At 34.0% G+C, this 13,837-nt stretch overlaps 1 protein-coding gene across 4 annotated transcripts in view; it reads right to left on the reverse strand.

The window, feature by feature from the left end:
* Positions 1 to 13,837, reverse strand: part of FXR1 (FMR1 autosomal homolog 1) — a 63,397-nt gene that overhangs the window by 17,548 nt on the left and 32,012 nt on the right. For all 4 annotated transcript variants that reach the window (XM_014783158.2, XM_014783157.2, XM_004424684.3 and 1 more), the window contains exons 4-10: positions 12,279 to 12,350; positions 11,713 to 11,861; positions 11,388 to 11,481; positions 10,806 to 10,922; positions 9,314 to 9,484; positions 7,526 to 7,604; positions 3,685 to 3,794 (exon numbers count right to left, since the gene is read on the reverse strand). In XM_014783158.2, coding sequence (XP_014638644.1) covers positions 3,685 to 3,794; positions 7,526 to 7,604; positions 9,314 to 9,484; positions 10,806 to 10,922; positions 11,388 to 11,481; positions 11,713 to 11,861; positions 12,279 to 12,350 — 792 coding nt within the window. The remainder of the gene's footprint in view (positions 1 to 3,684; positions 3,795 to 7,525; positions 7,605 to 9,313; positions 9,485 to 10,805; positions 10,923 to 11,387; positions 11,482 to 11,712; positions 11,862 to 12,278; positions 12,351 to 13,837) is intronic.

Consider the following 13,837-nt stretch of genomic DNA (forward strand, 5'->3'; position numbering starts at 1 on the left):
AGAGGAAAAAACATCTAAAAAATTTTAAGCAAATATCTTATTTCTGGGACTATATTATTTATTCTACAAAGTTACTTTTTAATGAACATAATATATCTCAGTTTTACAGTTAAAAAAACAATTTGTCCAGAGTCATAAAAATACCAACTGTGCCAGCCAATTTCATATCTAGCTACCTAATTCCAAATAACATCCACTTGTTAACTGCCAGAAACTATGCTAAGGAATAAGGATAAATAAAACAAAGTCCTTGTTCTAAAGACAATCACAATCTCCGAAAAGATACTCAACATTCCTGTAATAATCTCATTGTACAGCTATTAGCGATATGAAGTAAAAACACAGGAATATTAGGTAGAATGTGAATTATGCCACCCCAGATGTGAAAATTTAGGAGAATTCATAAGAATATGATTATTGTTACTTAGAGTGAATGTTAAAAACAAATAGAATTTTACCAAGTACATAAAGAAGGGAAAGTCATTCCAGACAGATGATCTGCAAGGAATAAGAGAAATACAATGCCTGGGGCCGGCCCTGTGGCTTAGCGGTTAAGTGCGAGCACTCCCCTGCTGGCGGCCTGGGGCTCGGATCCCGGGTGCCGGCGCGCACCGACGCACCGCTTCTCTGGCCATGCTGAGGCCATGTCCCACATACAGCAACTAGAAGGCTGTGCAACTATGACATACAACTATCTACTGGGGCTTTGGGGGAAAAATAAATAAATGAATGAATGAATGAATGAATGAATGAAAGAAAGAAAGAAAGAAAAAGAAATACAATGCCTTGACCCTGAACTTGAGATGTTATCACCAATAGTTACCTCCAAAGAAAAGGAGAGGTAAAAAGGTATCTTTAAAGGTACATATTCTACAGAATATTTTAATGGCTATTGTAAAGTCACACTAAGAAAAAAATTTAAGAGTAAAGAGTAATGATTATTACTGAATATGAGTTCATTTCTGAGAATTATTTCAGTGAAATTCTAGATTTTTGAAATACTAAAAACTGATTATATAAATGGATATCCAAATGATCGACGAGTAGGAAAGAGCTTGCCAAGCATGACACAAAATGCATAAGCCATAAAGCAAAGTCCAAAAAAATCCAACAATATAAAATTTTTTAATGTCTGCACACGAAAAAAGAAAGAAAGAAGAAATACTTGCTACGTATATGAAAGACAAAAGACTTCCTTAAAATGCAAAAAGCTCTTACAACTCAGCAATAAAAAAGACAAAAAACATGCAAAGGACAAACAAGCTACTTACAAAAAAATAAAAATGTTTTTTCAACATATGGAAAGGTAACAATACACCTTATGGAATGGCACTAAAGTTTGATAGAACTCAGTATTGCCAAATAAGTGGAAAACAGATATTTCCTACACTGGTGGAAGGAATGTGTGGGAAAATTAACAAGATCTAAAAACTTAAATGCCATATACCCTTTGATCTATCAAATCCACTTCCACCAATTTACTCTCCAGTCACAAGGGATGTTTGTTTCACCACTGTTTTTAATAGCAAAACAAACATGAAAAGGCACGCTGACAACAGTCTGAAATCTATTAGGCATGATGGAGAGAGAAGGAGAAACACAGGACATATACACACATTTTTCACACTAGACCTTTCTATGCTACTCTAACTTTTACATAAACGTATTTCTTTTACAATTAAAAACTCAAATCTAATTTTAAAAAATCTTAATTAACCGACTTGAAATATTTATCGAGTGCCTACTCTCTACAATTCATTGTGGTAGGGAAGAATGGCAAATATGACAATTCGGATTTGATTTCTTGACTTCAAGGAGTTCGTAACCTGGCCTGGAGACATGAGATAAACCAGAAAACAAAATATAAGGTTGAAAGAAAATCATTAAGTACCTAACACCAAAGACTTCAGAATAAACAAGTTTTAAAATCAGTCTCCAGTGGATTTAAACAGCTTAAATTGTGAAATGGTGGCCCCAAATAAGCTAATACCAACCTTCAGATTTGTTTTAACATGCAATGTTTTGAAAACTGAAAAATTGGTTTACTATACATTTCCAGCTTCTCTTATAAATATCAGAAGATATAGCAACACAAAATGCATGCATTCCCACATGGCAACCAGAATAAAGCCGAGCAGCATCTGTTCCTTTTATAGAAAGGCACCATGTGCCCTCCCATCCCTATCTTGTATATCCCAATCCACCTAATCATGTACATAATCTGCTTGGTTTGTGTAAGCATGTAAGTTTCTTAACCCTGGCACAGAAATGGTGGTAACAATGACCAAAACTACAAACACAAGAAAGTACAGTAAGTTCATATTTATGAAAGACTTTGAAAATTAACAAGATGGTAAAGCAAATGGGGATAAGTCAAGCTAAAGCAAATGGGGATAAGTCAAGCTAAAGGAAGACTAAGTATTAATATCAAGCTAATTTAAGAAATTTATAGTTGAGTCATTTAATGGCCCTGTCCAGTAAACATCCTGATCTTCAGATCAATTTTTAGGTGGTGGTTGTATGCTAAATGGATCACCATTATTTTATATATTAAACATAAAGGGGGAAGTGCCGATTATCATAGTATGACACCATCTATTTTAATCCTCATCTCAAAGGCATCTTGGAGTCATGAAAAATGGGGTGGGAGGGTGGGGCAGTGCTTAAGAATAAGTAAAAGTTACTTGAGAGATTTACAGCAATTTCTGAAGCAGTGTAGGGTGAAATCAATCTGAGCCACAAGTACTCATTTGCATAATACTAAGTTATTTGTTTTTCCTCATTCATTTTTAAGTGTATATTTACCTACATGTTTTAACTAATTAAAAAAAATAAAGCAAGTGGCTATCTTTAATAAGCATCTTCACAATACCCAATACTTGATATTTCAGGCTATTTATCTGGACTAAAGTCTACAGTTTTCTTTTTTTTTTTTTAACAAGACTAACTCTATCCAACAGGCTAACCAACTCTCCAAAGAGTAATCTATTGTGCAAAACTGAAAAGGCTGTGAGTATACTGCTTTCTGGGAGATAATTTAGGGGAAACTTCTTGCCTTATTATATTCAGGCATACAAAGTTTAAGTCAACTATTCAGAGTCGACCACTAGAGCCACAAAGGTGAGAGGTCCTCAAAGTGATGTACGAGGAGTGAAAAACAGCATTGTGAACAAAACATCAACATGTGAGAGGAGACTGAAAACGAAATTTCTGAAAGCTGGCATCAGAATTAATAGCAATATAAAAGCTTAAAGATTTCAATTAAGAAATGGTCACTGCTTTCAAATTTTACAAAAAGGTCAAGGAGAGTGTTATGTATCAAGAATTCCTTTATATCAGACTGTTGAGAGGAAATTCTACAGCTTTACACTCTAAGTACAAAAAAAGAACTGTTAAGATTATCAAATTGAAACCTTTTTATCAAAAATTGACTTTTTTACTGCAGTACTGAGAAACCAACCAAGAACCCAAGGCCCACAACTCAAAGATGACTTGTTTTCTAAGTGTGTATTATAAGGGACAGAATTTTTTAAAAAAGAGAAAAATCCACTGCCTCAGAGCGTAAGTAGCTCACTAGATATAACTTTCCAGAACAATTTCCAAAACATAAAATAATATTGTAAGTCAGCCAAGAAAAGAACATGAAAAAGAACAGGCAAAGTATATTACATTTTAAATACTTACATCTTCTCTAGGTAGTTTATTTTCATTGTCTCCTTCAATTCTCACTCGAACCACACCAGATTTGTCCACTATTTCTTGAATAACTTTGCCATTTTTTCCAATTACTTTTCCTTTAATAAGAGAAAACAAATCTAATAAGTTAAAAATCAATACTGCTTTCCTTTCAAGACCAGCCCAAATTATTTAAGACTTGCTACCAAATTATAAAAACCAAGCAAAGCTCCATCTTTTTACTCTCAATTAATTCACCGTAAAGACTACTGAGAAATTTTATCCTTGGTCTAAAATGTCCTTCTCTTCAGTATGCCTACGGCTATTAATAACTGGGACTGACAATGTTGCTCACATGTAAGACATTTTCAAAGTCTAAATGATTTTTACTATGTTATACATCATTTTTATATTTTTAAAATATCAAGTGCAACTCATTTCAAAAGCTTGGATATATAAATAAAAGCAAAAAGAAAATTATTTTAACATTAATCATATTTGTTATTCTTTGGTATTCAAAAAAGTAACAGTCATCAATCTTGCTTTTATTTTCAAGTTTCTATCTGTTCAAAAGATACCTGTGACTTGAAGATACTTTTAAAATGAATATTCTCTTCACTGAAATAAAATGTTTATGTTTAACAAGTATTACATTTGCAACAAGAAATTTTTAAAAGTACTTCACAACTATACAAATACATGCAGCATGTATATGGTATGCTTGCTTCCTAGATGTGAAATACTGTAAAATGACATAAAATCCAAATTATTTACCTTCTCTACACTTAACTTGTAAGTCTGTCAAACAGTAGTTATTGAGTATCCAATAATTAAAGAAAGAAACTAAATGGGAGTTACGAAGACTCTCTTCCCCTTAGGAACTTACTAGTTATAAAGATAAAAATAACATACACTCATAAAATAACAAAGTAATACTGGGTAGTGTTACCCGGTAACAGAAGTAAATATGCAGGTAACCTTCACTACATGGAATAGATGTATCCCTTATAAAGTTAACAGCAACACCACATTTGTTATTAAGTCCAAATCCCCATTTTTTTTTTTTTTTTTACTAAATCAGCAATCTATTTCCACAATAAATTTTGGTTGAAAAAGGTATAAAATGGAAGTTTTTCCTACTGCAAGCTTGAGAGAACAGTTTCCATTAAATAATAAATAAGGGAACAATGGCAACAGTAAGTTGATCAATACAGCAAAGACACTATTACAGGATTTTCTATCCCTATTCTCAAACCTCCTTAATTTACAAGCAGCCGCAATTGAACATGTAAAAGAAAAAAACAGAGTAGGACAGCGAATTCACACGATGTATGTCTTCTCTGAGCAGCCCTAGTAGCAGCATATAAAAGCTGCCTTCACTGTTAACACAGTGAGGTTCAAGCAGCAACTCCATCCTTGACCCTGCTAAAAATAAGCAAATATCTTTTCGACAAAACAAAATCAGGTTGATATACCATAATTCCTCCCCCAGGATCTTTGCCCCTTTCTTCTTGTGAACTATACCAGTGGTGAGTGAACATCCATCACCCTTCTGGGGTCCATGGCAGGGACCTACCTGCAAGTTTTATTTAGTCCCATCAGAGACTGTCAATATTTTAACTGATCATTTCCATAGTTTAAATTCCAAAGCATACTGACAAACTGAAGCAGACCTGTAGCATAAATTGAGCATTGAGCATAAATACTGAAGGGACAGAGTAGAGAAGTGATTAAGGAAGGCTTCCAGGAGTTAAAAGGTTTCAATTCATTTTCAATTCATTTTCAAATCAATGTTCACATTTTTTCTTTTGATTTGGGATGGGTGGGAATGGTCCAGTTCTTATCTTGGAACCTGAATGCGTAAGGAAATCCTTCTCTGGAACTTACCCACCAAGTAGTCCTCATTCCCTTTTACATCTCAGTCCTCTTTTTCTCTTTCACTTGGACTAAGAATGTACTAAAGATGCTTCACCCATAAAACATTTTGGAGGGAAATGCATTATACACAACCAGTTGAAATCTTTACACTACTTCTGAGTATTTCACCAATGTATAATAGCTGCTGTTAATATACATTTCCTAAAGAGTATACCAATAACCCAGATCACCAAAGCCAAACAAGAGAGGGTAGAGGAAAAAGGGGACACGACAGGTACTCACATCATTGCACTAACAAATGAATAAAGAGAAGAATCAGAGAAAACCACATATATATCCAATTTCCTTATTTCTGAAATACCAGGAATTTTTACTCAAAATTAACAATACTACAAACCCTATAAGACCAAGGCTATCTTCTATAAAATTGTTGAGTTGAAAATAACCCTGATTTCCTTGTACACACTCACCACCAAATCATTTTTACAAGCGAAGACATCTAAGTTAAATTATGTTCCGTGAAGCAGCAACCACAATGTTAGTACTCATAGGTGTCAATAACTGAGAGTGATTTAAACAAAAAAGGGGATCATATTCAAAAGCAGCTTTCTTGTCAAAGGTTATCATCGTTAACAATGATAAACATTTGATAACATTTTGTTATCAAATGTTTATTAAAATTATACAAAATTCTTCAAGCTTATATTCAATTTTAACATTTCAACTCATTTCTCCAGCAGTTCAGTCTACAATAAACAGTGGTTTCCAAGAACAGATACTATGGAGCTTACTTAACTGGCAGTATGTCATACCTATCCAAATGTCTAGGCAAAACAAAAAAGCTTTTTATATAACTAACAGTTGAATACCAAGAAATTGTCCAAATTCTTGTGTTGTAGACTACTGTCCCAGAGAATACTACTCGTTACTGGCCAAAACAAACATCTTTCTATAGTGCGTTTGGTTTGTTTTTTTGTTTTGTTTTTAATTTTCTCCTACATGTCTGTTTTACAGACTTTGACAAATAGAACACCTATAGCAAAGAAATTATTTCCCAAAGGCAGAACAGGCCTAATTATATATAAATGGAGCCCAAGGGGCTCTAACTATTCCAATAACGTCAAAAAACTAACGAGACGCAATAGGTGACAACTCATCCCTCTCTTAGTAAATGTCACTGTGTTGTGTTGAAGCTTTTGTATTAAACTTTTAGGATAATCACGTGACCAAAGCTTTCCCATTTGTCTCAAATAGCACTGAAAATTAAGGATAGCACAGATGTAGGGGATATTAATAACAAAGCTATTAAACTACTCATCTCAAGCTATAAAGCTCATTTACAGCTTCCAACTCAAAAATTTTTTGTCACTTAACTTACAACTCACAGGTAAAATAGTTTTCATTAATGTGTCAAAAACTTAGCAGTGAAACCTCCCCTCATATTATCACCATCCTTCTCTTCCGCCCATGACTTCTTACCTTATTCTATGCCTTTGCAACAACCAATTATTATTTATTCAGGGCCTACTGTGTAAGTTTATTACCCTATTGTTAGTCCACTCTTACTTTTTCTTCTGCACTAAATAAAAGAAAAAAATTATCACAAACATCTTCTCAAAAAGTACGACGACAATTTCGATGTGTATGAATGATAAAAAGACATTAAGAAAATGAGCAAGAGCCCAAGGGATGAAAAGGCTTAAGAAAAACTGTAATAATAACAAACTGTCATAAAAACCATGGGTCTTATTAGTGCATCACCCTGTATAGAAGAAAGAAAACATCTTTACTTTTTAATATGACAATAACAAGTCACATACAATGTTATCACTAAGAGAATGAAAACAAGGACTGCTATCCAAATGCTCCACATGAGTAAAATAAGATATCAGAGAAGACTGATTTTCAATTAAGTCACTGTATGTAATTAAATAACATTTAACTTATTTAACATTTAGTAATAAGTACCTACCAACAAGATTCCTAGGAACCTGAATAAAATCTTCCACAAATTCCAAGAAACCTCTAGCCTTTTTTACAGCATCAGCACTCTGTAGAAGGAGAAAATAAATATGAAATACAACCATGAAGAAACCCACAATCCAAAACAAAAACAAGAAAAATCTGAATTATTATGCTCTAGTACAAGATTCTGCTCAACCCACTGGAGTGACATTTCAGGTCAACTAATTCATGAAGTACTAAAAAAAAAAAAATTAAGAGTAATCATTAAAAGTCTAGGAAAAAGGTACTATTAAGAACCAAAACATGTTAGGACATCTTTAAGGTCCCTTTTAAGCTCCTGAGAAAATCAGCAAAGAATTTAACTTATTTATGTTAGCCAAATTTTAACCCACTCCTAAATACATTTCCCATGTTGAATTTCTCCAAGTGAATGTTAAAAGCAAACTGTTCATATTGTCTATATTGTCTGCATTGTTTTTTCATTCTCAACATAAAAAATGATTTAAAAAGCTATTTTCACAGAGATGCATTTAAAAAAAGTAACTACTGATAAGATCATTAAAAATTCCTAATTTCTAATGAGTACAATTTTAAAAGAAGATAGGGGAGAGGTCTCTCTAAAGGGAATTTACAGTTCTCAGTAACAGTTAACTTCCACTTTTAATGTTCATTCTTTAATAACAATAGATCAAGTATTGTGTGCTCATTATATTATATACCATATACAATAAAAATTTTAAAACCATATTTAATCCTCAAAAACTGTAAGGTAAGCACCATTATTATTCTCATTTTACAATGAGGAAAATTAGGGGCCGGCCCGGTGGCACAAGTGGTTAAGTGCTCGCGCTCCGCTTCAGTGGCCCAAGGTCCGCGGGTTCAGATCCCGGGCATGCACCGATGCACTGCTTGTCACGCCATGCTGTGGGGGTGTCCCATATAAAGTAGAGGAAAACGGGGCACAGATGTTAGCTCAGGGCCAATGTTCCTCGGCAAAAAAAAGGAAGATCAGCATCGGATGTCAGCTCAGGGCTGATCTTCCTCACAAAAAAAAACAATGAGGAAAATTATGCATGTAAATGAGGAAAATTATGCATGTAAATAACTTGCTCCAAGCCCACTCAAAGTGGGAGACACAGAATTCCAATTCAGGGAGTACCGCTCCACAGCCTTTCGCCTTAATTACTTGGTTATACCGCCCACTTCTGAAGGTTTCAGAAATAAAAATCAGGCCTCTTACACCGATTTCCTATATAACTGATGCTTTTCAAAAGAAGACCTACATATGAAAAGTCAAGACTTGAAATTATCACCCCCCAAAAAAACTCATCCATTTATTCTAATGTGAAGGATGGTCTCAATGAAAAGTCTGCATTATTTATTTTTCAGATTTATTATTTTCCTGTCCACGCAAATGTCACAATTAACCAGTGACAAAACATTATCCAAATTCAAGTTCTACAAAAGCCATTCTATGCTATTTACAACTGCTAGTGCCTCACACATAGCAAACCCTCAAAAAATAACTGAATAAACTATTTGTAATGCAGATAAAACTGAGTTAAACTCAGAAGCAGTTGGTTAAAAGAACTTCCAAAAACAGTACACATTAACTTTCATTATCTCATATGATACAATATCATCTTCAATTCATTTGTATATGTATAATGATTACTAGGACTGACTGATTGTAAAGTGTTTCACTAGGAAACTGGAATTCCAGGTAAAATAAGATCAAACAATAGTTAATAAGTTATAGTAAAGTTACCAAAGTGGAGGACAAACAGCAGCTTACCTCTCCATAGATTCTAAACGTTCCAGTATCTTCATCCAGCTCAATAGCTGTAACTCCAGGAACCTTCCTAGCTTGCTGTATGTTACTACCATGTGTTCCTATTGCCAGGCCCATCAAATCTTCTCTCACAACAAATTCCTCATGAAAAGCTGCTGCAAGTTGTTTTGTACACTAGTAAAAGAGGTAAATTAGAAATTATAAAAATGCTCAAAAACAAAAATGGTTTTTTTGTACACCCATGTTCATAGTATTATTCACAATAGTCAAGAGGCAGAAGCAACTTGATGTCCACTGAATGATGTATGCATAAACAAAATGTGATATATGCATACAATGCAAAATTATTCAGCCTTAAAAAATTCTGACACATGCTACAACATGGATAAACATTAAGGACATTACGCTTATTGAAATAAGCCAGTCACAAAAAGATTAATACCATATGATTTCATTTATATGAGATATCTAGAGTAGTCAAATTTACAGAAAGTAGAATGGTGGTTGCCTGGGGCTGGGAGCAGGGCGAAATGAGAAGTTGTTCAGTTTTGCAAGATGAAAAAGTTCTGGAGATTGGTTGCTCAATAATGTAAATATACTTAAATTAACACTACTGAACCGCACACTTAAAAATGATCAAGATGGTCAATTTTATGTTATATATCTTCTACCACAATTAAAAAAACAAAAAGAACTAAGAAAAAAAAGGAATAAAAGAAACTCATTTGGGGTCATATAACAGAACGGGAAAAAAACAATTTGATCAGTCTATTTAATCATAGTCACAGAAAAGAGTAATTCAAAAATAATTTTTCAGAATTACTGATACAGGGAATTCCCCAATTCAGATGATTCATGTTTCAAAACTCATTCACATATCCCTCATTTGGAACTTTTAAATTAATAAGGCTATCTGCAAACCTGTCCTAAAGATAAACATACCTCAATTTCCCTAAGACGGTGTGTGCTTGCATGGGGGCTGGGGGCAGACAACAGACAGAAGTCTCCTAATAGTGTGGCAGTGAAGAACAGGAGAAAACAGGAGCACGTTACGACAGGACAGAGAAGCAATGATAGGCTTTTTAAAAAAACTGTATGCTGTGTGTCATCCTCTCCTCTTACACAAGAGTTATTACAGCGAACTAGTTACTAATGGAAGTGTGTTGTGACTGACAGGTGACAGGGTATTAAAAAAAAAAAAAAAAAGGTTAAGACCAGAGTAAAGAACTAGCAGTACAGTTCTACTGGATATCCCTAGTGAGTATCTAAGATCTTTGGCATCTAAGTCCTAACAAAAAACTCAACAAGCATTTAGCAAACGAAAGGCTCTGTTTGAGAAAAGTAATAGAAAAAAGCAGTTCTTCAAAGGACACAATGACTCCAGGTCCTAAGTCGCCTTACCTTATAGTCAAGTAGTCTGATCCAGGAAACTTTAACAATATACTTATGAAACTAAATGACACACAAAAAACCTTTTATGAGTAAACCCACTTACTTCTAAATGCTTAGTGGCCTCTTCATTTCTGGACATAAGCATCAACTTCGTACGAATACTTCGCAAATGCATGTCACTTAAAATATTTACTCTCTTCACAGTTGCTTCACTGGCAGACTATAAACAAACAAGTTAATCACTCAAAAACTTAATCATTCTTCAAGATAATACACACACGACCTTCCACACAAACCCTTCTTTGATTCTCTTCTACCTCACTCCTCTCCTCACCTGACATTCCCTCTTCCACAAGTAATCTCACTTTCCTTTCTGAATTTCCATTTTATTTAGATCTGCTAATCAAATTATGATGGTGGGGTGGCGGGAGGCCAGGATCCCACACATTAAGAATTTTATGATAACATCATATTAAGATTTTTCCTCCCTACTCTAGAAGAAATTAAAAAATTAACATTTTACAACTGCAAAAACAATTTTTCTCCTACTATATTAATAAATTCACTATTCACCAAGTTAGCTTCTACTATTCACCAAGTTAGCTTCTATCTTTTGGAACATTTTTACCTTTTGAAATATCTGTGCACTATCCATTAGCAAACTGAAAATAGGGAGTTATCTTACCAGTATCATTAGCTGTGTTGTTTCCGGATGGTAAAAAATTCTGCATGCTCCTACTGCTTTCTTAAAATCTTTATGTGCATTTTCATTAGCACACCTATGGAGAAATTAATTCAAGTGTAAGACTTAAATAACAAATTAAATTTAGAGTGCAATTATAATGCAAGCTCAGTATTTCACTTTAACAATACCCATTAAAACTTTTGTTTACTAAAAAGATCTTGTATCACAAGTTTTTGATGGGGCATTCTGGGAAAAAAGATTTTTGGAGCACTGAAAAATCCTCCTAACTCACAAAGCAATTCAATAGTAAACAAAAATTACTCACGCCTCTCTCAAATCCTCAGGAACATCCACTGTGCATTTAAAGAAGGTATTTTTTTTGACAGTTTTATTTTGATTGACAGGCCGAAGTCGTTCAAATGTGACTATTTCATTGTAAGTGGCATCACAAGCAGCATATTCAATGACATAAAACTAAAAGACATCAAAATACTTTAAAAGTCCCATCTGAACAAAAATAATGAACATTAAATGAAGTTCTAATTACCTTGCTGGCTTAACCAGCAGACCCTCCCCCTTGTGGCACAAATAACTAAGAACAGCTTATTTATTCAATCTGATTTGCCTAAACTAGATGATAGGTTCTTACAAGCGCCAACCTTGGTGGTCCTCACACACTTGGGATGTACTTCTGGAGAGCAGCTTTGGTATTTGCAAATTCAGAACACAAACAGAAATTAATAGTCTGATGAATTTTTGAAATGTGTGATCAACTATTTCTGAAGTAGGGCTTTAGAAACAAAGCTAAGAGTTGGAGTGATATTTACAGAAACCGAGAGTTGAGGTATTTCCTTGGAAACTAGTGACAAAGCAAGTATTAACATCACTTACTTCTCCTTTCATCATTCGAACTTTAGCCAACCACCATCCACATGGTTCTTGGTCATTTGCTCTTGAATATACCTGAGAGGGAAAAAAAAATCTACTTATCCATTCATCCCAAAAGATTTCAACACTGTAAATAATGACTCATAAATGTTAAATCTCGTTAACCTCAACAATCAAAAAATGTTATTGTATTGAAATTGGTGTACTAAACGTAGTTTAATGAAGAGTTACGCACACTTAAATTTTACTACTGAAAAAGACTGAACCCTTTATGAGCAATTTGGCTCCTTCAAAATCGAATTCCGAATTTGGGGGGTTTACTAAACATAAGTATCATTTTAAAGAAATGCTTCTTACATGGCAGTTTTACATAGTGTAAAATATAAATCCGTTTCTGTCAACATTGTTCATATTTAAGCATTGCATTCTGATGATTCACGTATGAGAAGGATAAGCTAGAACTTACTAGAGATGTATTTTAAATCTATTATCAGTATTTAGATGTTGAAATCATGAACTGATTTTCAGAAAGTGATAAACCCAGTTTTAAAATTCCTTCAAGGATATGACATTTAGATCCCCTGCTGAGGAACCTAAACCAAATGTGCTAAAAATGTTTAGTTGAACAAAAAATGACACACATTTAGTCCATTTAGCAGAATATTTATCTTACAAAACCTCCTAGTCAAAAAATTTATATCTTATATGCTCTGTATCTGTAATTATCAGATTTTTTTTAATATAATAATGGAAACATTAGAGAAGTTTCCATTAGAGATTAAAGTTATTTCTTACGTTACAGCAGCTTGTTCGATGTATTTTCAATACATGGGGCAGTGGGGACGCCTGGGAAGAGATGACTTAAGAAGTACCCTCACAAAAATCCTGATTATATGAACTAAAGTTGCCCTCGCAGAGGTGGCCAGAGAAACCTACCAACACAAATTAACAGCCATCTGTGAAATCAATGCAAATAACTATTGATAGGCAAATAGTTTTGGAAGGCCTGAAGCTTCTATCAAGATGATCTGAGAGTAATCTTGGAACTGGTGGATACTGGAACTGTAAATGAAGAAGCCAAAACCTTGTGATCAATTTCACTGCGCACCAGGATTAGAAAAAAGCTATGTGGGGAAAAAAAGGTCTATACCAATCAGGCTCCAGTGGACTCAATTTTAGCTTCTACATTTCTTTTATGAGCAAATATATCTATTTCATGACTCTGTCCTTTCTTATAGGTCTTCCAAAAAACAAGAAATTTTACTGTTTTATAATAGAATAAAACTCATTCTATTGTGCAATTATTATATGTATCCAGTGGGCCCTTTTATAAATCTAACGTAGAATCTAATGATCTTACTTTTCCTATATCTTTTTTTTTTTTTTGTGAGCAAGATCAGCCCAGAGCTAACATCCATGTTAATCCTCCTCTTTTTGCTGAGGAAGACCGGCTCTGAGCTAACACCTATTGCCAATCCTCCTCCTTTTTTTCCCTTAAAGCCCCAGTAGATAGTTGTTTGTCATAGTTGCACATCTTTCTAGTTGCCGTATGTGGGACGCGT

This window comes from Ceratotherium simum, chromosome 15 (assembly GCF_057802395.1).
Source record: "Ceratotherium simum simum isolate JZ-2026a chromosome 15, ASM5780239v1, whole genome shotgun sequence".
Taxonomy (NCBI): domain Eukaryota; kingdom Metazoa; phylum Chordata; class Mammalia; order Perissodactyla; family Rhinocerotidae; genus Ceratotherium; species Ceratotherium simum.